This window comes from Curcuma longa, chromosome 5, assembly GCF_044706935.1.
Source record: "Curcuma longa cultivar G26 ecotype Majalengka, Jawa Barat chromosome 5, ITB_CL_G26_1.1, whole genome shotgun sequence".
NCBI classification, from domain to species: Eukaryota; Viridiplantae; Streptophyta; class Magnoliopsida; order Zingiberales; family Zingiberaceae; genus Curcuma; species Curcuma longa.
The window spans coordinates 5,307,437-5,335,407 of record NC_133865.1 but is presented as its reverse complement, the minus strand read 5'-3'; the positions used below and the strand labels follow the sequence as shown (position 1 = coordinate 5,335,407).

Genomic DNA, 27,971 nt, shown 5'->3' with positions numbered 1-27,971 from the left:
TGTGCAGGCTAAAACAAATTTTGGACTTACTCTTGCCTTGACACTTCCCAAAATCCTCTTATCTTATGTCTGCTATGATCAATCATGCTTCCTCAGCAGGTTCTGATTAATCAGAAGCATATATCAGGCTTTCCAGCAAGCAGGCACAGACATTTTGGAGGCATTTGATTTGAGAGAATCATGACCAAGAAAATATCATCTAACCAAATTGACACCCTAATGGAAACTGAAAGTTTGGGGGAAGCAACAGATAGTAGTACATTAGAAACTTTTTGGTTGTCAAAAAAAAGTAAGCAGGTGCTTTTAATTTCAGACAGGATATAGCTAGCTATATTTGTTATCAAGAAATATATAGCACAAAACACTCTTGAGATACTTTCCATTGTCTGCCATTTTAGTATTTACTTGATTTCTACACCAGCTTCCCCTTCCTGATCTGTAGTTAAATTGAGATATGTCAAAGTGCTACCAGAAATTTGGGGTTTGTCGGCATGGATATTGCTAGAGGAGATCATCAACTGATTGCTGCCTCTGAGTCGATGATTTTGGCTGCTTAATAGCATCTGCAGCTTCTGGCATTAGAAATGCTGGTGGCTCTGTTGGAACCCATCCTCGTTTCATGGGGCTTCCAATGGATCTCACTGCATCGTAAAACTGCTCTTCTGGTTCAGATTCGATCTCAGAGATTTGAATTGATTGCTTACTCCGCCAAGGCTCTACTCCGGTGAAATGGCTCTCATTCAGTTGAGAGTTATTAACTTCAGAATTCAACCTGAGGCCATTTGCTTTGGATTGAAGACCAAAAGTGGATCCTTGCTGATCTTGCTGACCAACTTCCCAAGGCTGTGTTAAACAGAATTGTTGAAATCATAGTGTAGTAAAAACTAAAAGGGATATATTGGATTTCAAATAGTGTAAATTTAACAAAATACAAAAACAAGGAATTGTAACTCCCAACAATATGAAGTAGGTTTGATGATTTTTTTTCTTTCTTTCTGTGAGTGAACTCTTAAGACCATAATTTTAGTAAATCTTTGAAGAATTTTTTTTCCCTTAAGATTCTCATTTTTCTTCACACCAATCTTAATTGATTCTATATACAAGTTTCTTTCAGCATGTCTATGTAGCTCATTTCGCAAATTTTAGTCAATTGATGCCACAATTAATTGTTTCGAAATGGCAACATTTGGTTTCTGCAATAGTTACGTTAGGTTTTTCATAAATTTAACTCATTCAATTTTTTTTTTTTTTTTTTAAAAACTGCAGTTGTCTTTGAACATGTCCATTCTTAACTAATATCCTCTCCTTTTATCATCAATTGGAATTAGATTTGATTGCTTTAGATATTATCATCATTATTATTATTTTATCCTTTCTATTAGATTCCTACATTCATCATAGTAGTCTCATCTCAGCTGCATTTACTTTTAATTTAAACAGGGACAACTTTTTGCATCTTAATTTTCATCGTACATACAAACTGTAGCAGTATAAATTTAGAAAATTCAATTGACTTGTTTAAATAATTATCAATTACGAAATTATTTTGGACGATAAAGTATGAAATACATAAGAGACAAGTCAACAACTAACAACGATCATTCCACATGTGTATAAAAAATTGTCACTGGTTGCATATCATATGAAATAAAACTATTATTTGTATATATTAGTTAATATATATGTCAATTAGCTAGTTGTCAATTAGCCAAATTATAATTTCCTTAGATAAATTCCTACTTCAGCACCTTAGATAAATTCCTAGTTTGTATATAAATATACCTCATCTTCAATAAAGAGATTAGATATTCTTTTTACCTTGATTAACATGGTCTCAGAGCACCTTTGAAATTAGAGATTCAAAATTGGGATTCCATCTCAGCCACTTCTTCCTCTCACATACGTGAGACGACGCTCCTTTTCACGTACTTGTGACGGCGTTGCTTCTCGTTGCAGAAGTCAATACGCGCCTCCGACTCCGGTGTTGACCAAATCCCGACCCCTGCGACCCAGCCTTCTTCAGATTCATCCTTGACGCCCTCGATCGCGACAAGGCACGTTACGGTGATCTAACCCTAGACTCCTTCCTTGCCCCCTTCGCCGATCTCAGCGTCTCCATCACCGCCTCTAACCCTGCTTTCTCTTCCCCTTCCGTCGCCCTGCTTTCCTCAACGTGAGCAGCACCTATGCGAGATTGCAAATTGCGTCGTTCAGTGCATTGAGCAACCGACGTCGTATTGATTTCCTAGACGTCGTGAGTTCTCCTTGGACGTGGTTTCCTACACCACTGGCGAGCCTCCGCATGACAGCAGCCGATGCTAATATTGTTTTGGGCTTCCTTCTCCAGCGCATGGATTTGTCTGTATTTGTCAGATTCTTCTCTTATTTGACTTTCTTTGGGATAAGGTCTTATGGTTGAAAATAAATCTTCTATGGTGACGGATGTGGTGCCTGTGATATCTAAAATCACGGACTATAAGCTAAATGATTCGAATTATTTGGATTGGAGTAAGATTGTTCGTCTTTATCTATGAAATATTGACTTTGACTGATGACCCTCCTCAAGATGATTCAAAGCAAATATGACTTAGAGAGGCTACTCGCTTGTTCCGTCAGATTCAGAATTGTATTGATAGTGAGATAATTGGTTTAATCAATCATTGTGAATTTATTAAAGAACTGAAAGATTACTTGGAATTTATGTACTCTAAAAAAGGGAATCTCTTCCACATGTATAAGGTTTGCAAAGCATTTTACCATGCAGAAAAACAAGATCAGCCTCTGATCAATTATTTTATGGCGTTTAAGAAGACATATGAGGAGCTTAATATGTTGTTGCCCTTTAGCTCTGATGTGAAGGTTCAACAATGTCAACAAGAGCATATGACTATCATGGGCTTCATCACCGATCTATCTCCTGACTTTGAGTCTGCTAAGTCATAAGCTCTCTCAGGTTCTGAGGTCTTCTCTTTACAAAATGTATTTAGTGATGTTCTTCGTACAGAAAGTACTGCACTCATTCCGCTTAATGGTGTTTTGATAAGTCACAATATTAATTATGTGCTTAGAAGATCAATTAGTCACACTGGAAACAAAGTAGGTGGCTCATAGGACTTTGATACTTGAACGTCGAATTTGGGTGGTATTATGCGCGACTACTGTCGTAAGCCAGGTCATATGAAGTTTGAGTGTAGAACGCTTCGGTACAAAAATCAACAAAAACTCTTGGCTAATATTGCATCCACTAATGATGTCTTTGATAAATCAATTTTTATCTTTGCAGATGAATTTGCCAAGTTATCAAAATATCAAGAATCACTCAAGTCTTCATTTCCCTCTATCACTGCTATTATTGATTCAGGTAGACAAAACACATGTTTCTTTCCTCATCCTCCAAATAGATCATTAATTTTGGTGCCATGGATTATATGATAGGTAATTCCAATATCTTTTATACTTTTCAATCCAAGACTAACACTCCTTCTGTTACTTAACTGATGGGTCTCCATCTTATGTTTATGTGTCTGACACATCAATCATATCTCTTTGCTTCCTCTGTCCTTTGTCTTACATTTACCTAATGTATCATTTAATTTACTCTCTGTCAGTCAACTAACTCGTAATCTTAATTGTTGCATCTCATTTTTTTTATCATTGTTTATTTCAGAATCTTTTGACGAAGAAGATTATTAGTAAAGGACATGAATATGGAGGCCTCTATATTCTTGACACACTGCTCCAAAATTCTTTTGCTGGCTCAAGTGTCACTTTTTCTTTGAAGGTTCATTGTAGGTTGGGACATCCATCTCTCACTTTGCTCAAAAAACTTTATCCACAATATGGTAAGGTGTCTTCATTAAATTGTGAGTTGTGTCAGGTTGCAAAACATCATCGTCTTAGTTCGAGTCCTAAAGTAAATAAACGTGTTACTATTCTTTTTGAATTAGTTCATTCTGATATTTGGGGTCCTTGTCATATTTTATCTAAACCTGATTTTAGATATTTTGTTATTTTTATGGATGATTATTCTGGTGTAACTTGGTTATACTTAATGAAAAGTCATTCTGAATTATTTTATCTATTTTGTGCATTTTGTGTTGAGATTAAAACTCAGTTCAATATGTTCATCCGTACTTTACGAAATGATAATGTCAAGGAATATACGTCCAATCTATTTCAATCTTATATGAGTCAGAATGACATGTTTCATGAAACCTCTTGTGTTGATACTTCATCCTAAAATGGTGTGGTTGAACGTAAAAACAGACATCTTCTTGAAACTGCACAGACCCTTTTATTTCAATTGAATATTCCTAAACTTTTTTAGGTTGATGCAGTTTTTACAGTATATTTTCTCATTAACCGCATATCATCCTCTGTTTCTTCATGGTGAGGACCCTTATAAAATCCTTTTTCCCAATATGTCGTTTCTTGTTAACCCTAGGATATTTGGTAGCACCTATTTTGTTCGGGATGTTCGTCCACATGCCACTAAATTAGATCCCAAGTCTTTGAAATGTATCTTCTTTGGTTATTCTCGTCTTCAAAAAGATTATAGATATTATTGTCCCAGTTTTAACAAATATCTTATCTCAATTGATATTACCTTCGTGAAAGACACACCTTCTTTCCTGTCCTTACCTATTCCGATTCGTCAAAAGGAGGAGGAGGATTTGTTGGTGTATTCTATCACATCCTTTGCACCCGTACCGGAACCAACTCCTGTCTTATGTTATTCAAGTCTACTCTAGGTGTCAACCTCTTGATTCATGTCCTACTTCCTGTCCTCACCTATTCCGACTCGTCAAAGGGAGGAGGAGGATTTGTTGGTGCATTCTATCACATCCTCCGCACCCGTCCCGGAACCGGCTCCTGTCAAGTCTCATGTTATTCAAGTCTACTCTAGGCGTCAACCTCTTGATTCATGTCCTGCACCTACTACTTCGTCATCAAATCCAGTCCCGAGTGATGATCTTCCTATTGTGTTACGTAAAAGTAAACGCCAGTGTACTTATTCTATTTCTTTTGTTTCTTATAACGGCTTGTCGTCTTCCTCTTATTCTTTTGTTGCTTCACTGGACTTTATCTCTATTCTTAAAACTGTCCATGAGATCATATCTCATTCTGGTTAGACAGATGCAATGATAGAGGAAATGAATGCTTTAGATGACAATGACACTTGAGATTTAGTCAATCTACCTTCAGGAAAATGAGTTTTGGATGTAAATGGGTATTCATAGTTAAAGTCAATTCAGATGGGTTAGCTATTAGATTAAAAGTCCATCTTGTTACTAGGACTATGCTCGGACCTATGATTTGGATTATTCCGACATTTTTTCTCCTGTTATAAAGTTGACATATATTCGATTGTTTATTTCAATGGTTGTTATTCATCATTGACTTTTACATCAACTTAATATCAAGAATGTTTTTCTTCATAATGATCTTCAGGAGGAGGTGTATATGGAACAACCTCCTGATTTTCTTGCTCAGGGGCAGTTAGGGCGAGTTTGTCGTCTTCGAAAATCTTTGTATGAGTTTGTCGTCTTCGAAAGTCTTTGTATAGGTTGAAACAATCCTTGTGCTTGGTTTGAAAAATTTAGTCAAATTGTTGAAAAATTTAGTATGATGAAAAACAAGTTTAACCGTTCTGTATTCTATAAGCAATCACGAGCTGATATCATTTTGTTATTTATGTATGTGGATGATATTGTTATCATTAAAAGCGATACTACGGGAATCTCATCTCATAAATCTTTCAGTCATACTCAGGTTCACATGAAAGACTTGGAGTGCTAAAGTATTTCTTAAGAGTTGAAGTTATGAGGAGTAAAAAAAGTATATCTATCTTAGAAAAAATATGTCCTCGGCCTAATAACTAAGATAGGAAAATTGGGAGCAAAGCCTTGTAGTGCTCCAATGACCCAGAACATACACTTCACAGGAGATAGGGAACTATTTAAACATCCTAAAAGATATTGAATGTTGGTTGGGAAGTTGAATTACCTTATCGTGACTCATCCAAATATTGCATATTCAGTTAGTGTTATTAGTCAGTTTATGTCATTTCCAACAATTCATCATTAGACAACATTAAAGTAAATTTTGTGTTATTTGAAAAGAGCACCCAAACGGCACCCAAACGGGGGATTGTATATGCAAATCATGGGCGCACTCATATTGAATATTTTTCAAATGCAGATTGAGCAAGTTTCAAAATGGATAGAAGATCTACTTCAAATTATTGTATCTTTGTTGAAGAAAATTTAGTCTCATAGAAGAGTAAAAAAGCAAAATGTTGTGTCACGATCCAAGCTAAGTCAGAATATAGGGTTATAACACAGTCTATATGTGAGATAATGTAGATATCAACTCTTGACTGAAATAGGACTTAAAATTTCAATATCAGTAAAATTGTGACGTGATAACTAAGCTGCTCTTCATATTGCATTGAATCCTGTGTTTCATAAGCGAACTGAGCACATTGAAATTGATTGTCATTTTGTTCGTGAAAAAATTCAACAAGGCTTGATCTTTATAGGATATGTGAAGACTGAAGAACAATTAAGGGACATCTTCACAAACTAGGGAGCATCTTCACAAAAACTTTAAATGGGATTCGGGTTGATTATCTTTGTAACAAGTTGAGCACAATTAATATCTATGCTCTAACTTGAGGGGGAGTATTATCTGTATATATTAGTTAATATATCTATCAATTAGCATAATTATAGTTTCCTTAGTTGGGTTCTTTCCTTAGATAGATTCCTAGTTTGTATATAAATATACCTCATCTTCAATAAAGAGATTAGATATTCTTTTTATCTCGATTAACAAAAACCATTCACTTATGAACTAAAAAATATACAAGAATAAAATGGAAAAGAATACTTGGGAATGCAAACCTTGGGTCTAGGAGGTAGACTAGGTTTAGCTATCGGTTGGTCAGGATTGGGAGGACTGTCATCAATATCCTGGTCATGATTAACCACAAATGTGTAAAATTTAGAAGTGAGTCAAGTGACTACTATTAACATTTTAACATAGAAACGAGATGAAGAAATTACACCTTGATGTTAGGAGGCCTTTCCCCTCTTTGTATCATTTCTATGATCTGCAAAATAGGTTAATCACTTAATATGATGCATTAATTAATATAACAAACAAAAAAAAGTATAAAAGAAGAAAATAACAATGGATTATTCACGTTCTATTTTTCTTAACATGGTAGTTGAATGTTCATTTCTTTGCTCCTGTCTTCACTCTTTTAAGAAACAACTGATTGAAGTTTCCCCAAGTCTCCAATGTGATAGACAAGATTTAATTATTTTAAGAATTTGTTTAACTAGAATTTATCATCTCCTATATTTGTTAGAGGTGTAGAGTTTTAATCAACTATCAAGAGCATGTTAGAATTGGCCAATGAGATAGAATTGATTTATTATCAAACTTGGTTTGTTCATCTAGTATTACAGTCTCTTGATCTCAAGTTTCTTGAAACATGCAATCACAACATCTGCAGTCAGTTGTGAAATTAGTATACATCCTTACTTTTGGTCCAATAGAATTTAACTCTTGTTTTAAAAGGAAGCTTATGTACGTGCAAATAAACATTTGTAGCAAGGAACTGCATTAAAAAGCATATGAGATCTATGAGGCTATACATGAGAGTTGTATATGGCTACATAAAAAAAAGTGAAATTGTAGTTCATTCAAACCTTAATTATTACTTACTCTAGTCTTTGACACTCAAAAGATAAGGGTTCTGTTGATGTTTCTTCGTATGAGAGGATTAGTTCTTGCAATAGTCAAATAAATCATAAGGACAACTTTAGTGTGGGAATAACTCTAGTAGACGATTGTGAGACAAAATAGACTACTATGGATATCTTTAAAGATGACCAATATATTCTATAATTAAAAAAATTAAATATCTTAAAGTGGAAGATGGAAAAGATGGTGGAAGGTGTAAGCTATTTAACTAGGGATATAGCCTTGCACATTGCTCAATGAAAGGCCAAGATTCAAGTAGTTGATCCCAAATAGTTTGAATAAATATGGCTTCATGACGATGACGATTACAAATTCAGTAGTGTTACTTAAAACACTTATTTTACTCAGGTTCAATTATTTTATGTTACATATATGATATGCTCTATAGAGTGTTATATGCTGTGTTTTAAGTTGCATGGTTACACGTGTTTTATATAAATTTATTGAAAGATAGTTCAGTAGCATACTTTATTATGCATATGTTAAGCATTTTCATTATTTTAAATAATTTTTAATGTTCTCTGATATGTACCGCATATGTATCAACATACCACATGCACTTTGCAAGTCATAATATACAGCCTACCTACTTTTAAAAAGTTTGGTATATGTGACTTGAACTTTTTAGGTACATTCGCATCTACTACAAACCATGAAACAACATTTTATGATGCTCATCAGATACCAATTACCAAGCTCATATAATTATAACTAGTGTTTCTTTCTTTCTTTTTCTTTTTCTTTTTTACTAAACTGTAGCCATAGCTAGTCAAGAAACCATTGAAACTTCTAGATATCCACACAAACAAACCCCAGAAACTTGAAGCAACAATGCAACAACAATACAAATTTTACCCACCAGATATGCAAAAATATTTTCACAAGAGCAACCATAATTGCTTACCTCCATGTATGATTTGGGATGGGATGGTGGTGGTGTAGGTATTGTGGTTGTGGATGGAGGATTTGATAATGGCCTCACTATTAGAAATTTAAAAAAAATGAGAAAGTGGGAACACAATTTTCAGATTAATTAATAGACAAAATAATATATGTTCAAAGAATGGTTACCAGTTCCAAATTTCATATTCAGAGAACCATTTACTTTTTGATGCTGAAAAGAGTTATTGAATTAGTTAATGAGAAGACTATCGTGAAATTTTTTGGAAGCAAGCCAAAATCATCAGAAACCTAACTGACCTGTGCACCTAAAGTAGAAGAGCTCGAATGGTCAACTTGATCTGTTCCCCATAGATTGTTGATTATACCTGAGTATTGCAGAGAGAGAAAAAAAATGCTAAATCACTAAACATTGTTTAGTTTAGCAGTATCCCTCAAGACGACAACAATATCTCCTCCTTGTTGAATAATTCCTCAAATATCTAAAACTCTTACAAGTTAGAATGAGATTCTTGTTTATTCAACTTAAACTATCCTCCCTTTCTAGTGTTAAAACTATGATTCATATAAATTCAGTTTCAGTTTTGACTCAAAATCTTTACTTTCTAAAGTTTTTTCAATAATTTTTTGCTCCAACATTCAAATTTTAAGTTTATTATGTCAACTCTCACCCATTAATGCAATCTCATTCACTAATAACATATACAATAGGTTTCAATTGCAAGATGGATGAATAAGCAACTCTATCATGATAAGAATAATCACCATAACAGAGTCAAGCTTTGAGCAACATTGTGAGATAAAAGAAATTAAAACTGGAAAGCTAAGCTTTACTCCATTAAATTACCCTTTGATATGTCTGATTGCATGTTCGTGTGCAGATCATTATCTTCAGTCAATTCTTTCCTTGAAACTTCTATTTTACGTATGACATTGCCAATGGACTTCATCTCTTCGAGTTGAACATCTAACAGTCTAGTAAATGTCTCAAAGTACTTCCTCTCTAGCAAGAAAATGTAAGAGTAAACACATGTATTCCATTTAAATTCAATGGAAAAGAAAGTTCCGAAATGCCAACCTTCATGTTTGGCATTGAGAAATTCTTGAGTTGCTACAGCAACAACAGCTGCTGCAGAAGCAGCTGCTTTTGCAGCTTCTGCTGCTTCTTCAGCCACATTAGCTTTTGATCTGTTAATCAACTTGAAATCCTTCTTTTCTGCAACCACCTTACGGACCCAAGCTTTCAACTTGGGAACAAACATCTTCTATAGAGAGAAGAGAGAATTTTAAGAATTGTTCTGAACTTCTGATTTATCTGTACTTCTAGGTTGGGAGTATTCAGATCTAAAGCCTCAACAACACAACTCTTAGTCAAATGAATCAGTACCTTAAAAAGCACAGCCATTCCAGTTCCTGAAGCAGCGAGTAACCCAAGAACAAAAATAGCTTGGCTCCAATGAAACTTCCATTGATGCAAACTAGTTGTTGGAGAAGGAATAGAAGGTGATTGTTTCGAAATCTGATATGGAACTTGTGGTTGCAATGTTACAGATGTTGGTTGGGTAACTACAAAAAAATAAATAAGTTGATATTGTTAAAAAATAATGGTTAAGGACAACTGGTTCAAAATGGAAAATTAGTGCAGAAATATGATAAAACAATATTATGAAAAATTCCATAATGTAGTTATGGGTATTTTAAGGATGTTGAAACTTTTTTGGCATTTCGAAAAAGAAGTTAAATTGTAGGGTGAAATCAAATTCATCTGCTCATTAAATAAGTATACATTTAAGTATTCTTATTGCTAAATCTGTGCTAATAGTCAACAATAAGTCAGGAATCAATTTTTTTGGGGGGAAATACCTCAGAAAAGCATATCCTACATAAGATTATCTCAATTCTAGACTCCTAGATTAGCATCTTTAACATCCCTTCTTTAAAAATTAAAGCTATAAGTTTATACTATCTAGAATGCATGTACTAATCTGAATCCTGATCTCAAACTTTGAGTTGAATCCTGGACAGAGATTCTTCATACAGCTGCAAAATCTTCAAGAGTCCGATAAGTTCATTCTTAGTCCATGGAATTAAAGGATCAAAGATCAACATTATTTCAGTTGTCCAGAGTGTTTTTTTATTTTAAATGTTTATTTTCCAATTTTGGAAATAAATACCAAAAAGGGTCAAAAGGAGAAATGAGACTTCAAGAGTCACTCATACAAACAATTATTTATGATGGAAACACTTGAGCTGGTAACTATTTATAGCACCTAAACAATCAAATAGTGCAAATGGAAAAGTATTTGTAACAAATTGAACCAACTTAAATTATTGAAATGCATTACACTACAAGATAAGTGAAAAGGCTATGTAACATAGATACTGACAAAAATAAAAATGAACATTTTTATGGTACGTTTATAATTTAATCTAAGCATAATGTAAGAACTAATCGATAAAATATTACAAAGTAAAAAAGCCTATGATAGAGAAAAAAATTTACAACTATTTATAAGAATAAAAATGATATGTGATGTTGTTATAATCACAGAGGTATAAGTCGATGAGTCATACTTGGAAACTTTTCAATTGATTTATTGAGAGGAAAATAAGAGATGCGATAATCATTTCTAAAAAATTCTTGTCTAGAAGATTCACTATAGAGGGTATCTATTTGATAAGACAACTAATAAAGCTAACTTTTAGATAATTAAAGATACTATTTTCTTGGAATAGAAAACAAAAACGGAATGAGGAAATTTTTTTGGAAGTTTTGCTTAAGATTTTTTTTTTCCATGGTACCTTCAAATGGTGACATCATACTTAAGTTTCCAAAACTTAACCCCAAGAAAATCTGCAGTAATTTCCCTATGGTATTGAGATTTTTATGGGTAATGAAACATGATAATGAAGGGATCCAAATTATGCGGACATAAGGTATCAATGATCAAAGGTTTGATGGATACTAATGATTCAAAAGTTGCTCACATGTCAACTTTAAGGACAAGTTCTCCCATGCAGAAGATATTTCCAAATTATACACAATAGGCAATAAGATTCAAAGGAGTAAGTCATATTTTTTAGTCAATTATTCTGATGTGGAAATGAGGTGAAAGTACCAGCAAGTAACTTAAACATATCAAGATCCTCAAAATATTGCCAATTGTAACTAACTTCAACATTTCATATAAAATACATTAGGGGGCTTCAAGTACCAACATGTTTTATTCGCTTGATCTGCAATGGGAGCTTCAACAACTTCAGCATTCAATGAAGGATCCTAATATGACACATAAAGTGCTTGCTAAAATTCAATGAAAAAAACATACAAGTAAGATTCAGTGAAAGAAAAATAAGATGAAATAGATCTTACTGGTACACGACGAAAGGCTTCATCAATTTCCTCTTTTGTTAGGCCTTTCTTCTCTAAAAATGCACGCCTATATAGTACAGGAGAACCTCTCACTTTCGGATGTGACAAAAAATTGATGGCATTTTGCACTTGGTCCTCCCTAACTGGTTCTGGAATAGTAAAAACTGATTTTTCTAGAGATTCAATAGTAGCCTCGCCTTCAGAGACTTGCTGATCGCTGTCCATGACTTTATCCACCTCCGATGCTGGAGAATGAATAAATAAGCAACATTTCAGTGACATCCATGATTACTTTGATTCCCATGAAGGAACACACATCAGAAATATGCAAATGACGAGAAATAGAAGATAAGCCATTCAAAGTCCAGGAACATAGTTGCTGAAAATAAATGCATCTTATGAACAATAGTGACATTTTTACAGCAAACCTTGTTTTTAGAATCAGGATTGCATCTTCTGAAACAATTAGAATAAATTAGTATCTGCATATGAGTAGATCTGAGTATATCATACATCAAACTAAAAATATAAATACTTACAACCTTTCACTATATGAGATTTCTTAGAGGAAAGTTTCTCCATAAACATGTTAGAGTGGGTGATGTAGTAAGACCATGGATAGAGCACAACCAAATTCGTCCACTTGGCATACTTGAAAAATCAACATTAATCCTAAGTAGAATTAATAGAAGGCTCAATCAATTCTAAATGTTGTTCGCCCTATCGTTCGACCTTAGGATTCTTTGATTGTAATGGTTCAAGACGATCGACCAGAATGCCCACAGATACGACAGAAACCTATACGTATGCCGACTAGATTCTGCTCCAAGGACCGAGCTTTTAGCATCTGGAGTGGTAAAAAAAATACAATTTCGATATCGGACGAATCGCGTGAGAAGAGAGAAAAGGCAAGAAAATCACCGGAGCGCTGCGAGCTATTAGCCATGTCCGATTGAACGCTCGTCGCAGTCAGTACCCGATCGAATCAAATCAGTTCTACTGGAAAGATAAGATCGATAAACTAGCGCATGGCATTCCGCCCGTCCGAAGGGAAAGAGGGATCGAAGTCGAGGCCGTGCGAATTCTAACCCCGTTTCGCGAAAGCCGGATTACATGTTTTTCCAAAAACATCCCTAAGAATTTGAAAAACGTTAAAATGATCCTCAATTTATTTTTTATTTTTTAAAAAACATTATTATTATAAGAATAAAAACAAGATTGCTTTGCGATCAGCAACTGCAAGGTATTATAATATTTGATATTTTAAAATGTAGTTTGTATATTATTAACATTTTAAAATAAAACTTTATTATATTTTTTATATTAACTTTATATAATTTATTGACCTTTTAAAATATAATAATTAGTTTAGATTAAAAAATTATGCTTACTTGATCTTGTTCTTGTTAGTACTCTTGATTAGACAAAAAATAAAATTAAAATCTTAGATCAAATTAATCTCAAGTTATCCAATCTCTTTCACCATGTCACACACTTTAGAGATTCATCAGTTCTATTAAAGAGGAGCTCTCCACTTTGAACTCTTCTCTCTAAGTAATTCGAGCTCTCCATGCTGCTCTATATATTGTACTGGATTGTTGGAGCTCTTTATTCCATAATTCTTATATGGCCCTTCCATATAATCTAAATATTTAATTGTCTAATTAATTTTAAAGATGATCAATTCAATTCTATAAAATAATTTTATTGATCAAAAATAAATCCAAAAAAAGGCAAGTGATTTGATACTCACATTAGGACTTTATAAGAATTAAACACATCGGATAAATTATGTTCTTGTTGGAAATTGACCTTAGGTGTTTCTGTTTTGTGTCGCTAATGTTTTAACACTTACATTGTATCAAGATATCCAATTCTTATAATATGATTAATCCTAGAGATGATCGATTAAATCTTACAAAAATTTCTCATTGATCACCAGAGTAAATCAAGAAGTACAGCTCATGCCTTGCCACTTGCGTCATGTCCAAGGCATGGTCTGTTTTATGATTTAAATATCTAACTCTTACAATTTGACTAATCCAGTGCCACAAAAATGAAGGCATGGTATAATAGTAACAAAAACAATGGTCATCTTCTTAAATTATAAGAATGGAACGTGGCTGACTAGGAAAATGTTCGATCAAATGGTTATATATATGCTTTCCGTTTTTTCAGATTGAAATTAGGATCATGAATGGACTCTTCTAGTTAACCCAAGTCTATTATTGCATATTGGGTTGGAGTTGGCTTCATCTTAAGGTTTAATAAGATAAGTTTTTGGCATGGATCTAGTTAATTAGTTATAATGAAGAAATTTAGTGTTTATCATAGATGCCTTAGCTTTTTTTTTTTTAACTTTTAAGTATCATTGTGACTCAAGCATCGAACTTTAGCGCCCTCCGCCATATCGACATGTTATCTTTGTATGGTTCCAGTTCAATTGAGGAATCCGAAGTTTATTTCTGGGATATAGTTGAATTAATTAGTGTAGGATATACTTACTAAAGTGAAAATCTAAATAATATCTTTTCCGTAATAGTCAAATTAAAATTTTCAATTTACTTCCTCGCACAGATAATCATAAAATTTTATCTTTTGGTAAGGGAATCCGAAGCTGGGCTATCATCAACTATGCATCCTGCACACGTAAATCAAGGTATCCATCTTTCCTATGGCGATCCAAGTTGCGTGCCCAAGTGGAAATGGCTGGAATAAACTGAGACTATGGAAACGGGGCACCTAATCAAGAATTCCCCACGGAGCATATATATAAACAAACAAATAAATAAATACCCATTCTAGTAATATATTGTTCATGATCTTCTCCCTCATAGACAAGCAGCAAAACAAAAACATCGAACTCTCTCATGGAAGCCGTGCATGTTTACGAGAGCCATGTTCCTTCACATGAATGGCTTCGAGACGAAGCAGCCGATACTCTCATCGTTCACGTCCCAGGCATCGATCCATCTCTTCCTTCTATTCACGCTAGCTCATGATCTACAAGATTTTGTATTTGCATGCCACGATCGACAGAAAGTCGTTGTTTTTCACTGCAGGTTTCAAAAAGGATCACCTCAAGATTCTCATTGGCGCGGGGGACGGAAAACTAATCGTCACCGGAGAGCGGCAGCTGCCGACTGATCAGAAGCGATCGAGACGCTTTCGCGAGGAGTTCCAGCTGCCAGAGAATTGCAAGGCGGAGCAAATCCAGGGCAAGCTTGAGGGAGGAATTCTGCTCGTCGTGCTGCCACACGCAGTGAATAAAGGCATGGGAGAAAAGAGCACTGGTTGGAAGACGAAGCTTAAGACTGTCGGCATGGGCATTGGATTGCGTGAACCGGTGGCGAGAGCGTTCATGGTGGGTTTTTTTATGGCTGTTACTGTGGCGGCTTGGTGTTTGCACTGCTGTCTTCCCAGCTACCTGAAGACTAAGCTCAAGAAGACTAATTAAGAGATCGATCTGTAATAATGGTGAAGTAGGAATGTAACTATGCACTCAAGCTGTTTTAACAAATATTGGGGTCTTAAAGGATCAATACGATTTTGTAAAAAGTTCGTGATATTATCAATCGATGGAAGTCAAAATTGATTTCAAAATCGAAATCTACGTTTTGCGTAGATAGATCTAGACTATTAATTTGCTCAAAACCGATTAAGAGTGAATAGAAAATTAATTATTCAAAGTCAGTCCAAACAACATTAACTGTTAATTAATGTTATATAAGGAAGTTTATGAGGAATAATTCCACATCGAAAAAATTTCGATGGCTGCCCTTCCTTATTAATGTTGCTGTGTTATTGGAGTTAACACAAAAACTCATGTGTTCTCTTCTCACAGGTGAGGCCTGCCATGTGCGTATGCGTGTAATGGGCGCTTTGTTGGCGCATTTTGCACTTCACGTCATCGCGAGGAGCTTAAATTGATGCTCCAGAGGGCGTGACAGTGCCTATGTGGCATCCACGTGGACAGGGAAAGATGACTGGGCGAACGGATAGCAACCGTTGGTCATGCTATGAATCGCATGTGATGCAATCTGGAGCGTTAGATCGCGAAGAGTCGCGATCTGGTCGCTGGTGATGAGACTTAATTTAAAGTGTCAAACGAATGGATCATTAGATCCAGATCGGATAACTGATGACAAAAGGGGATCTGAAGGATTACAACCCTTCGAAATGATAAATGTGATTAAAAGAACTATCTGAAGGATTATAACCCTCCAGATCGAATGATCCAGATCAATCTTGTTCAAAAGTTACAGCTACTCACTAAAGGGTATTCTACCTCTTCACCTTCTATAAATAAATTTCTCCGGATGCAATGAAGAACAAGTCCTATAAGAGGGCAAGGGAGGGGAGTAGTGTTCCAATCATTCTAGCAAAGCTTTTGGTGTGATTTGGAGTTGTTTTGGTATATCTAGCAATGATTTTAGTCCAAACTGTTTAATGAAACTATTTCGAGTGTGAATAAAAAGAAGACAAGAGAGAGTGCACATTTTGAAAATTTTCAAACTTAACTACAATATATGATTTGGTAAAAGGCAATTAATTGGATGTGCTCTTTGAAAATTCTACTTTTTGTATTTTGTGAAGAACAATATTTGGTGAGTGAGGACCAAACGTAACAGAGAGGGTTGTAAACTACTTTAGGTTCCAAGGTAAGTAGCTAGACCAGACCGAGGTTAGAGGAACTTGATCGAATTAGGATTAGGAACTAGCTTAACCTGATCGAACTACAACGATCTTGGAAGTGATTGGGTTCTGAATCAACCAAAATAAGTTTTGGCCAAGTTGGATTTGGATTTGAGGTTGGGCTATATATATAGCTAGTTTTGAAGGAAACCAAATAGAATATAAAGCTCTGACCTGCTGGGATTGCCATAGCACTTTGTTAATGAATCCAACAACATTGATCTTGCTCATCCAAGGGAACTTAAAGACTAGCCTAACCTTGAACTCTATCTAGTCACACTATCAGATGCATGGACAATTTAGGCACTTCCAAACAACCTCATCCAAGGGAACTTAATCTGTGGTCTTCCTTGTGCATTCTAATCTTTTGGGGATTGCTCAGTGATGGCTCTAGCCAATGCATGCCTCTCTGTAATGAACAGCCTGCAGCCTTCTTCCTCTGAAGCAGGATCTTCTGTGCTGAGATCAGTTTCTACCTCCCTCGACTTAACCGGCGTCGGAAGGAGGAGAACAATAGCCTTGCTTGCATCCACTGCCATAATTCCAGAAGTCACAGATTCAAGAAAGGCTCTTTTGCGAGGTATCTTTCGATAACTGTCAACTTCTTTGATACAAGTGTCATCTAAATGAAAAATCTTCACTGTAGAGTTTGTCCTTCAACCTTGGGATTCATATTGAACTGATGACTGATAGTTGTGTTTGGTGCTACTTGCTAGAGTATCTCAAGAGGTCCAAGGAGAACAAGGAAAAAAATGACAAAGAGGTGAGGATCTAACATGCCACTAGCAGACTCTGGTCATCGTTTTGGATGTCTTGGAGTTCAATTTTGTCTCTGTTTTTGTTTTCAGAGGTTAGATGACTACTACAAGAGGAACTACAAGGACTATTTTGAGTTTATTGAAGGATCAGTGAGAGACAAGAAAGATGAGGCACTGTCTGATGCAGAGAAGGATATACTGCAATGGCTGCAGAAGAACAGGAAATGAGAGCTTACAGATTCTTCAAGGCCGAGCTGTTGAGGTTCTATTCAATTCGCCTGAATTGTAAGGAATTCTTCTTCCCAGATAATGGTGTTAAAATGGGTTAATCTAGCTAGACATGTCAAATTATTTTAAATAAAAATACATTAATAAATATTTAAATATTAAATAAAAATATAATAAAATATTTAAATTGGAGAGATTAAAAAGAAAATCAAAGAGAAGTGAGTTTAAAGAATGAGGGAATTAATTGAGAGAATCAGAGTTGTTTAGATGAGGAGTAGCATTAAAGGTATTTGTGAGAAAATATTAAAAGATAATTTTAAATACCCTAAATTGCTTATTTTTAATTAAAATGAGGGGGAGGAGCATCTTTTTATTTATCATTTCATGATACATTACTGTCGTCAGATGATAACACGTGGCCATGCGGATCGACGGCACACAATTGTCAACGACAAAACCATATCAACTTCTCATTGGTCCACATCAGTGGTTCCTTATTGGTCTCGATTACATAGGGCGTCTTAGTTTATTATTATTATTTTTTATCAAAATGATATTTCATCGTCCATAAAATGATATAATTATTTTTTAATATTATTTTTAATATTATTCTACTTATATTTTTATTTAAATTCTGAATCGATCCGCAATTGTAATAGTTATAATTTCATGAAAGTTACAAATAAATTATCATATAATAGATTATAATTATATAAATTATGATTTCATAGCTAATACAATTACAACAATAATAATAGTTACGAAATTATAATTATTATAATATAAAAAATAATTTAAAGATTATAAAATTTTAAAGCATTCTAAAAATTTTTAAATAATATTTGTTTAACATAAAATTGAGTGATTGCATCTAATAATCATTATAGATGTCTAAATAAATTTTGATTTGATATATTATGTATATCATGATTAAATATATAATAAAAATTATAATATTTTAAAATTTAATTATTATAATATCTCTGCGGCAATGGTACAACGGTAAGACATCCGGGTTGTAACTCAGGAACCCACAATTCGATCCTCAACTTACAAATATACCGATTTATCCTGGTGGTCGGTGAGAAATTTCCTCTCCATGAGACCCACTTTTTCACAGATTCGGTAAAACATAGACATCCTTTTGATGTTTCCCAAATTATTTTTAGTTAAAAAAATGGAAAAGAAAAGAAAATACATGTACAGAACACAAATGATTAATCTGATTGCGACACAGAGCGCATCCTAGGCAAGGAAATACACTTTACCAGATCCACAAACCTTCTTCGCAGCAAATTACAGAAACGCTAGCTGAGTAGAACACGATGGTTACGGCTTACCAAAACTCAATGAGTTAAACGATAACTCCCAAGCCTTGGGGGAAAAAATAGCAGAGGTGTGGGTTCTTGACTAGCAGTCGAGACTGTCAGACCAATTGCTGATCAACACGCTGCTGAATGCGAGAAGGGGTTCCTGAACTGACCGGTCTTTGGAGTCGCCAGAGCAGCTGCGTCATCGCCTCCGCCGATCTTCCCACACGTCGGGCAGATTGAGAGACCGGCCGCCGGGAGTTGCGAGGGGATCGCCGGCCTCGGCGCCAGCTTCAGAGCTTTCATCTCCTGCAGCTCCTTCTTCAGCATCTGGTTCTCTTTGCTCAGCACCTCGTAACACCTCTTCAGGAATTCACAGTCCATCTCTGTCTGCTTTAGCTTTTTCCTACACGTCGCAACTAACAAAGTTGAGCATGGATGTGGTAGAGACACATACGCAACATTTTTAGCACCGGAAGCTAGCGGACCTGGCTCTTCTGTTCTGGAACCATACTTCCACTTGCCGCGGCTGGAGATTCAATTGCTTAGCCAACGCTTGTTTCTGCTTCTGACCATTCGAAGAAAGAAAGAAAGAAAGAAAAAACAGAGGAATTACGAGAGAAAATTAAGGACCAGTTAATTAGTAAGGATCCAAGTACGTGCCGTCTGTACTTACTGGAGTAAGATTACTTTGCAACCTGAACCTAATCTCCAACATGGCAGATTGCTCTCTGGTAAGCCTAATTTTCTTCCTCGCATCGCTGTCTTCCTCCTCCTCGTCGCATATAACAGGCTGCGTTTCCTGCTGCATGGTCATGGCAGCAGCACCTGTCGAGAGCTTCAGGGGCGAGCTCTTCGGAGAAGCGCGAGGTTGCAGTCGACGGTGACAGTGCGCTGAAGGCCTTGAAGGCGTAGCTAGTGCAAGAGAAAGGTGAGTTTCACAGGCGTCCTCCATCATGCTCTTGCTTCTCTGTGTGTCAGAAAAGGAAAGAGAATAAGTGGTGTCTATATACGATCGAGACTGACGGCAGAAGAAACACGAACTGAGTGGGGTTAGTAGGAAAGGAATTACGATGTAGCGGTGGATTAACATATTCGACGGTGGGACTGTCGACTAGTTGGCTTGCACTGTTCCTGGGGGCCGTTCTTCAATTTTTGTTTCTAACAAGTATTTATATATCTATCAGAATCAGATACATTATTTATTGTTCAAGCGAAGCAGGAAGAACGGTTGTTGGGTTGCAATTTGTGCTGCTAATCCTCGATCACATCTAATCACTAAACGACGTAATGGGAGCTCGTCACGATTACGTACAATGCACTGTGCTCTCCGTGAAAGCAAAATGCACGTTGGGTGTTGGGGCTTCCCACAAGTTTTGTTTGCGTGCATGGGCGTCGCACCAGGCAGCGCATGGGCCTCGCTACAGCTTGGCACCTTGGCTTCTCTCTTGCTCGTCTTCCCACGTCCCCATCAATGGCGGAGATGGTAACTGAATTGAATGGCAATTAATTCTCCTCTTGGAAACTTATGGCATAGGATTCAATGCCCTCTACTTTCCTGTTCGTGGAAGATAAACGAATGTGTGCGCTAAATCGTGGAAAACATTTGGCATGATAATGTGTTTGACAACGATGATGGTGCGGATGACTTGTGGATAGGACTGGAGTGGAGGCTCCTTCGCCATCAATTTAGCCAGGGGGTCTGGTCTTAGACCATGACCTGGAGATTGTGAAGTCTGTGGATAGCTTTGAAGTTCTTGATTACTTGAGTGTTTCAGTATCTTATCTTTAGTATAGCTTCTTTGCATGACACTCCTTTGGTTTTTTAACAGAGTTGTGTAATGTCAAGAATTAATTGCCTTCATTGTGCTCTCACTGAATGTCTACATTCTAAGGATCATCTTCTATGTCATTGTGCTTAGCTTCTTAGAAACTTGTAAAGGTTATCAATCTTGTTACCTTCTATTCACCTTGATTGTGCCATGTTTTGCAATGGTCCTGCATTCATTGGAATCTAATGCTATTATAAGGACAAATATGACAATCCAAAATCAAGAATCTAAGTAAATTTCAATTTTCTATGTTTTACTCTCCTTTGCTTTCGGGAACTTTCTTAAACATGTTGTTATCTAGATACATTTTGATCGTTAGGTTCCCACTCAATTTTTCGCTCTCTTGCAAATAAATCTTCACCATGATTCTCTAGCTCCACTGTTGGATTTTCTATTTTGCTCTTTCGACAATAAATATAAAAAGGTAACATCCAAATCTTTAGTCTCCTTGCCGTAGGTTAGTATGTTAGGCAGAGAAAATATCTTAACAAAAAATAACAGATATAAGCAACCATATCTAAAAACTCTTTCTTAGGCTTTATTAACGGTATTTTACCGAACTATATATGCACTTAATTTTGCGTATTATCCAAAACATGTACCCTATTTTTGAATTGATCAATCACGTATCTTTTTCCCATAATACCTTTTCTTCTTTTTCACTACAAGAATAGAGTAATTTAGCGACGAAGTTTTTTCGTCGCTAACTTAACTTTTTCGTCGCTAATATGTTTTAGCGACGATATTTATTCGTCGCTATTTTTGTCGCTATAAGCTTGTCGCAAATCATGGTTAGCGACGAATTATGATTAATTCGTCGCTAACAATAGCGATGAAACAATAATCGTCTCTAATCACTTAATATTCGTCGCTAATATTAGCGACGATTTAGCAAAATTTCGTCGTAAAATAGATAACTATTAGCGACGAATTAGTTATAACTCGTCGCTAATTAGGTTTTCAGCAACGTGGCCATTATCGAACATTAGCGACGAGTTGGATCAAACTCGTCGCTAACCTTCAATTTTTTCCCAGCGATTGGCGACGAATTCATAAGAATTCATCGCTAATGTTCGATGTTTTTCCCAGCGATTGGCGACGAATTCATAAGAATTATGAATTCGTCGCTAACCTTCGATATTTTTCCCAGATTGGCGATGTCTTACATAATATGAGAACTATTTCCTCCTCCATTTTACTTAAGTCCGCTATGTGTAAAGATCTTGCTGTTATCTTTTTGAAAAACTCACATAACTCAATCAGTGTGCCGCATATGTCTTTTGGGAAGAATTTACGTATAGCCACTGGAAGTATTCTTTGCAACAAGACATGACAGTCATGCGATTTGAATCCATATAACTTTCCATCATTTGCATTCACATTTTTAGATATATTAGCAGCATATCCATCAGGAAACTTCACAGACTTTAAAAATTTACAAAATTCACGTCTTTCTTCCAATGTCAATGTGTAACTTGCATATGGTTTACTAAACTTGTCTCCTACTTTCTTCAAATGCAATTCACTTCTAATCCCCATATCCTGCAAGTCTAATCTTGCTTTCAATGTGTCTTTCGACTTTCCATCTATATTTAATAATGTACCAATCAAAGCATCACAGATGTTTTTTTCAATATGCATCACATCTAGATTGTGTCTCAACTTTAAATCTGGCCAATACTCTAACTCAAAAAATATAGATTTCTTTACCCAATTTGTATCATCAGAAGATCTCTGCCTTTTTTTACTTAATGTAGGATGCTTACTGAATGTCACCTGAGGTAATGCATCCAATTGTGCTAAAATATCATAACCACTAAATTGTTGTGGTGGTCTTTCTTGTTCAACCTTTCCATTGAAATACTTATTTTTACGCCATGGGTGATGCACATTCAAGAATCGACGGTGACATGTGTAGCATATTTTACTCCGTAATCTTTGAGATTTAGTTTCATGCAGACATACTGGACATGCTTTATAACCCTTTGTGCTCCATCCGGATATTGTTCCATATGCTGGAAAGTCATGAATAGTCCACATCACAGCAGCATGTAATTGAAATACTTGTTCAGTCGATGCATCATATGCTTCCACCCCATCATCCCATAGCTCTTTCAGGTCATTGATCAAAGGTCGCAAGTATACATCTATCTCTTTTCCAGGTGATTTAGGTCCAGGAATTAAAAGAGACATGATAAAGTATGATGGCTTCATCATTTTCCATGGTGGTAAATTATAATTCACAAGTATAACCGGCCACATACTATAAGCATTTGACATGTTTCCAAATGGATTAAAACCATCAGTAGCCAACCCTAACCGAATATTTCGTGGATCACTTGCAAATATTTCATGCGACATGTCAAATTCTTTCCATGATTCACTATCAGCTGGATGTCGTAATACACCATCTGTTTCAACCCGCTTTTCTTTATGCCATCTCATATCTTTTGCTGTATGTTCTGAAATAAACAACCGTTTCAATCTGGGCTTTATAGGAAAATATCGAAGAATTTTTTGAGCATTCTTTTTCTTATTCATCCCATCATACTTGTATCTAGACTCCTTGCATACTGGACAGATATCCTTATTCTCGTGCTCACCCCAAAATAATATACAATCATTCTTACATACATGTATCTTCTCATAAGTCAATCCCAACTCTTTTAACAATTTTTTTGCTTCATAATGAGAGTTTGGAATTGCATTTGGTTTGGGAAATGCCTCTTGCAATAACTGAAGTAGCATATCAAAAGATTTGTTGCTCCAGCCATTTAACACCTTCACATGCATTAACTTCACCAAAAAATTGAATATAGAAAAATTTGTGCAATTGTGGTACAACTCTTTTTTTGCTGCTTCAAACATTGAAGTATAACTTCCTCTCATATCATTTGGATTCATATTTGCAGGGATATCATCGAATTGAGGTGCGCTGATGTTGATATTTTGTGCATTTCTTAAATCAGTAAACATGTCTTCAAAATCATCGTCTTCAAAATCACAATCGTTTGCAGTTTCATTATCAATACTTATATTACCAGATGATGTAGCAGCTTCTCCATGAAAATTCCAGACTTTATATAATTTGTCAAATCCCCACCTATAAAGATGTCCTCGAACATAATCCAATTCATATTTAAACAAATTGCCACACCGCCGACATGGACAACGAATTTTTGATAAATTCAAACTTATCATATAATTCTCCGCCATCTTTAAGAACTCATGTTAACCCTTTTATATATTCATGGCTAATCCGATTCTCGATCATTATCCAACTTTTATCCATATTTAAACAACCTGGTGAAATACATGAAAAATTTCATACCCTAAAATAACTCAAAAAAATCATATAAATATGTGTTGACACAAACCCGAACAATTGACAGAAACCGAGAATCCCTCAAATCGGGACATAACAATAGGGAGATTATAAATGATATAATGAGCATAAGAGAATTAAAAATAAAGCAAAACCTGAAATCCCTACATGTGTTGAAGCCTAGTTGATTTCAAGCCCCTAGAGTTGTTGGAGGCACTTAAGGACATAGACAATAAGAGCATCTTACGATAATTGTTATTATATTTCGAGGTTCCCTTATACCAAATTAATATAGGCAATTTAGCCTCAAGTCTACGTTAAGGCAGCTCAAATGACTTTTTTGTGCTCGACTTCAGTCCACTCAAATTATCTAAAATTGACTAAAATGTAAGTATGAAATCCTTATTGGTCAACTCAAAGACTAGTTTAGTTATAAGGGAACCTACTATACTAGACAAAATCATCAAGAGCATGGATCAAACCCTACTGTACTAGGCGATGATCAAGCGAAATCATCCAGAGCATGGATCAAACCCTACTGTACTAGGTGAAAACATCAAGAGCATCATATTTAGAACAAACAATTGACTACTAGTAGACATTTAGTAATAGGATCAAACCTCTCCTCGCTGTAGCCGGCGAGCAGACACGACGGGCGAAGAACGAAATGCGAAGAAGAGTGGAGGAAGAAGAGGGAAGAGCAGGCGGCGGACACGGGCAGCTGAGGGGGGGCAGCACAGGAGGCGGAAGGGGCAGCACAGCCGGCGGACTCGGGCAGAGCAGGCGGCTGAGGGGGCAGCACAGGAGGCGGAGGGAGGCAGCAAAGCCGGCGGACTCGGGTAGAGCAGGCGCCGGAGGGGGTAGCACAGCGGCGGAGACGGGCAGCGAAGGCAACGGTGGCGCAGGAGAAAGGAAGAGGCGGGGGCAGGGGCGCAGGAGAAAGGAAGAGACGGAGCGGTCGGGCGAGAAAGGCAGAGAAGAGAAGGAGCGGTCGGCGAGAAAGGAAGGAGCGATTGGGTAAGTTAGGGTTTTTTAACGAATGTTAGCGGCGAAACCTCAAAATCGTCGCTAACTTAATCTTTAGAGACGAATATCCTTGTTTCGTCGCTGATTACAAAAATCTTAGCAACGAATTACTTTGTTTCGTCGCTAATGATTAACTTTGCGACGATATATCCAATTTCGTCGCTAAATATTAGTGACGAAATTAAATATTTCGCCGCAAAAACTATAGTTAGCGACAAAATTGGATATTTCGTCGTAAAACATATATTTAGCGACGAAAATGAAAATCGTCGCTAATAATTCGTCGCTATTTTTATGATTTGTTGTAGTGTTTCAAAAAAACTTTGAAGCGTTTTATTTTTTCCGCTAAGAAAAAAACATAATCTCTCCGTCCTTATCCTTCATCTTCATCTTGACGAGTTTCCTCCATCATCTCCTTCGTTTTCATCTAGTGGCGCAAAGAGACACGGCAAGTCGACGATAGTTTGAGATCAAAACTAGAACTTTGGATTGATTCGTGGTGGGTTTTGGGAATCAATAGTGTTTTTAATTGAGATTTGGAAGAAAACGAATGGCCTGGAAGCCGTGACAAGCTACGTCAAGGACACTGAGTTGTGGTTTGGTCTGTTGAGCTTCGATGCATTGGAGAAGCTGGTCACGAGGGTCAAAAAATGAACGCTTCCGGGGGGTGAGACCGACTTTGTTGATTCTTCACCAGAGGGCGACTTCAGTTGCAAGAGTGTTAGTGTGTCCTTAATGGCGAAGTAAGTTTTTTATTTTAGATCAAATATGTAAATTTTATGTGTTTTAGGATGGTTCTATTCTTTTGACCGATAATTATTTAATGAAATATTAAGGCGCAACTGAAGGAAGAGATGGAAGTAGACGCTGTTTGGTTGTTTATAAATGTTAGCATGGATGGGGCTCCTTATTTAAGGCAGATTGACCTCAAGGTTTGCAAGGGTTATAAGGAGCTTAAGGAGGGTTTCAATAACATGTTCAAATGATTTTTCCTAGGCAAGCAAGTATGATTTAATTGTTGCTACCATCACAAACTGATATGTTTTGTATTTATCAATGATTATTGTTGTTAATTATTGATTCTCATATCTCTTGCAAGAGAAGTATCAAGAAAAGAATGATGCAATAAATAAGAATATGTCATCACTTATAAAGGCAAAGATGATGACTTAATAATAGTTGGAGATGTTCTTTTGAAGTGAATGTCATATACTAACTTGTGTATGTTTGAGGAACTATTCTCTTTTTTTGTGAATTAATAAAAATCTCTTTAATTGCTATTTATAGAATATGTATATCTTATTGTAAAAGATTCAAGATAATGAAAGAATCTGAAACAAGAGATTTAGAATCAAGATAGCAAAAAGTCAATCAGTTATACAAAGAGATACAAATGGAAAACTTGAGTATTTATTTCATGAAACTAATTATTTTATCCAAGTTCATAAACGCTGAACAAATAAAGGAAAGATTGGAAGTGGATGTTAAATCAGTTTATTGTTCATATTCAGATAAGAAGTTAAAAATATGAAAAGAAAATTTACAAGATAAGATGTCAAACGTTGTTCAAGCATGTTATAAATTGTTGTGTGAAAGAAAAAGAAATTATCAACTTGAGATCTATTATTATTTGTATGTTATAAATTGATATTTGGTATGTTATGAAATGATCTTGTTCTTTTATATGAGAAATATTTTATTTTAATTTATGTTGGTATTGAATTCTTATTATAAATTAATATTTGAGAAATTATCAGACGAGTACTTTTGTAAGATGGTCTTGATTTTGATATATTAATGAACTCATGTGTGGTGTTGGTCAATTAGTATGATCGTCGTGATCCTAATAATGAGTTTTTGATATCATTTCTCATGCTTGAATTAAGTTGAAAAAAATTACTTTTCTCAATATAGTGTATCACATTGTTGTTTGAGGGTATAGATATATTCAAGAGTATTAGACGAGTATATAGATCTTCGTTTGATTTTGTCTAACATAGTGGAGTCTCATGAACTTATTTATTGTATCGGATAGTGAGTATTATCGTCTTACCATTTACAATGAGTTTTCGACATCATTTCTCAAGGCAAGAATGAGTTAAAAAGTAATATGTTCAATATAGTGTATCACGATGATGTCTAAGCACATAAGACTTTGTTTTGAGTGATTTAGACAACTTTAGGTTCATCAATCACTTTTGAGACAAAATCGATTGATGAACCTATGATATTCGAAATCATATCAGTCTGCCTCCATCTCTAAATCATTATGCGTTATTGGTCTTCAGAAAATCAACAATAATGTATTGCTGATCTTCTAAAAACTAATAATACATACTTCTATCAATATAAATGTTAAATCCTAAATTTTAAGAGATTAAAACATTTGATTCAAATTAAATCACGGGGTGCACAGTACATTAATATTAACATTAGAACTTATTCACATATATTTTTCGCAATCCTAATTACCACTATTTAGACATGGTAATGATGAGCACAATCTATCGAAGTAAATAAGAGCATCTGCATTGGTGGGTTCATGGAGTGTTATAACGTTCGATGAACGTTAAAACCAGTGTAGCGCAAGAATTATTTGGGTGGGGCCCACACAAAGCCATGAACGCGTTCAATTCAATGAACGCGTTCAATGGCATTTTTTTTAAATTTTTTTAATGCCTATGGCCCACCACAAGCTCAGTACGCGTTCATTTGTCTTTTTTTTTTTATTTTTTTAATGCCTATGGCCCA

General features: G+C 35.6%; 4 protein-coding genes across 7 annotated transcripts; 1 reads left to right on the top strand and 3 right to left on the bottom strand.

Moving 5' to 3' along the window:
- Positions 1–9: 9 nt before the first annotated feature.
- Positions 10–13,106, bottom strand: LOC141829311 (peroxisomal membrane protein PEX14-like). 2 transcript variants are annotated; one of them, XM_074716754.1, is made up of 12 exons: positions 12,968–13,106; positions 12,047–12,291; positions 11,893–11,953; positions 10,061–10,239; positions 9,752–9,938; positions 9,521–9,676; positions 8,974–9,041; positions 8,845–8,887; positions 8,678–8,754; positions 7,070–7,114; positions 6,906–6,974; positions 10–843 (listed from the first exon to the last, which is right to left on the bottom strand). In XM_074716754.1, the coding sequence occupies exons 1-12, from the start codon at positions 12,990–12,992 to the stop codon at positions 502–504; spliced, it is 1,497 nt and encodes a 498-aa protein (XP_074572855.1). In that variant the 5' UTR covers positions 12,993–13,106; the 3' UTR covers positions 10–501. The 2 variants fall into 2 exon arrangements, with proteins under 2 accessions (XP_074572855.1, XP_074572856.1); XM_074716755.1 differs by having other exon boundaries at positions 9,752–9,935.
- Positions 13,107–17,123: 4,017 nt separating this feature from the next.
- Positions 17,124–18,180, top strand: LOC141828794 (uncharacterized). Of its 2 annotated transcripts, XR_012601829.1 has the most exons (4): positions 17,124–17,321; positions 17,458–17,504; positions 17,590–17,784; positions 18,133–18,180. XR_012601829.1 is itself a non-coding variant. In XM_074716187.1 (3 exons), the coding sequence occupies exons 1-3, from the start codon at positions 17,126–17,128 to the stop codon at positions 17,725–17,727; spliced, it is 381 nt and encodes a 126-aa protein (XP_074572288.1). In that variant the 5' UTR covers positions 17,124–17,125; the 3' UTR covers positions 17,728–17,839. The 2 variants fall into 2 exon arrangements, 1 of the variants encoding a protein (XP_074572288.1); XM_074716187.1 differs by lacking the exon at positions 18,133–18,180 and having other exon boundaries at positions 17,590–17,839.
- Positions 18,181–18,866: 686 nt separating this feature from the next.
- LOC141829644 (homeobox-leucine zipper protein HOX19-like) lies at positions 18,867–20,169 on the bottom strand. Of its 2 annotated transcripts, XM_074717168.1 has the most exons (4): positions 20,110–20,166; positions 19,714–20,007; positions 19,526–19,605; positions 18,867–19,443 (listed from the first exon to the last, which is right to left on the bottom strand). In XM_074717168.1, exons 1-4 carry the CDS (start codon positions 20,128–20,130, stop codon positions 19,170–19,172), a joined length of 669 nt encoding a protein of 222 aa, XP_074573269.1. In that variant the 5' UTR covers positions 20,131–20,166; the 3' UTR covers positions 18,867–19,169. The 2 variants fall into 2 exon arrangements, with proteins under 2 accessions (XP_074573269.1, XP_074573268.1); XM_074717167.1 differs by having other exon boundaries at positions 19,714–20,169.
- Positions 20,170–21,982: 1,813 nt separating this feature from the next.
- On the bottom strand, positions 21,983–23,272 carry LOC141829753 (uncharacterized). Its single transcript, XM_074717269.1, has one exon. The coding sequence runs from the start codon at positions 23,228–23,230 to the stop codon at positions 21,983–21,985; it is 1,248 nt and encodes a 415-aa protein (XP_074573370.1). The 5' UTR covers positions 23,231–23,272.
- Between the last annotated feature and the right edge of the window lie 4,699 nt (positions 23,273–27,971).

Coding starts and splice junctions, on each gene's coding strand:
- LOC141829311 (XM_074716754.1), bottom strand. CDS start 12,992: ATGGCTAATAGCTCGCAGCGCTCCG. Junction 9,677..9,751: donor TCTCAATGCCAAACATGAAG/GTTGGCATTTCG, acceptor TTTTCTTGCTAG/AGAGGAAGTACTTTGAGACA. Junction 844..6,905: donor GTCTACCTCCTAGACCCAAG/GTTTGCATTCCC, acceptor TGTTTAACACAG/CCTTGGGAAGTTGGTCAGCA.
- LOC141828794 (XM_074716187.1), top strand. CDS start 17,126: ATGGCTCTAGCCAATGCATGCCTCTCTGTAATGAACAGCCTGCAGCCT. Junction 17,322..17,457: donor AAGAAAGGCTCTTTTGCGAG/GTATCTTTCGAT, acceptor GCTACTTGCTAG/AGTATCTCAAGAGGTCCAAG. Junction 17,505..17,589: donor AGGAAAAAAATGACAAAGAG/GTGAGGATCTAA, acceptor TTTTGTTTTCAG/AGGTTAGATGACTACTACAA.
- LOC141829644 (XM_074717167.1), bottom strand. CDS start 20,130: ATGTTAATCCACCGCTACATCGTAATTCCTTTCCTACTAACCCCACTC. Junction 19,606..19,713: donor TGCAAAGTAATCTTACTCCA/GTAAGTACAGAC, acceptor TCGAATGGTCAG/AAGCAGAAACAAGCGTTGGC. Junction 19,444..19,525: donor TTCCAGAACAGAAGAGCCAG/GTCCGCTAGCTT, acceptor TGCGACGTGTAG/GAAAAAGCTAAAGCAGACAG.
- LOC141829753 (XM_074717269.1), bottom strand. CDS start 23,230: ATGTCGCATGAAATATTTGCAAGTGATCCACGAAATATTCGGTTAGGG.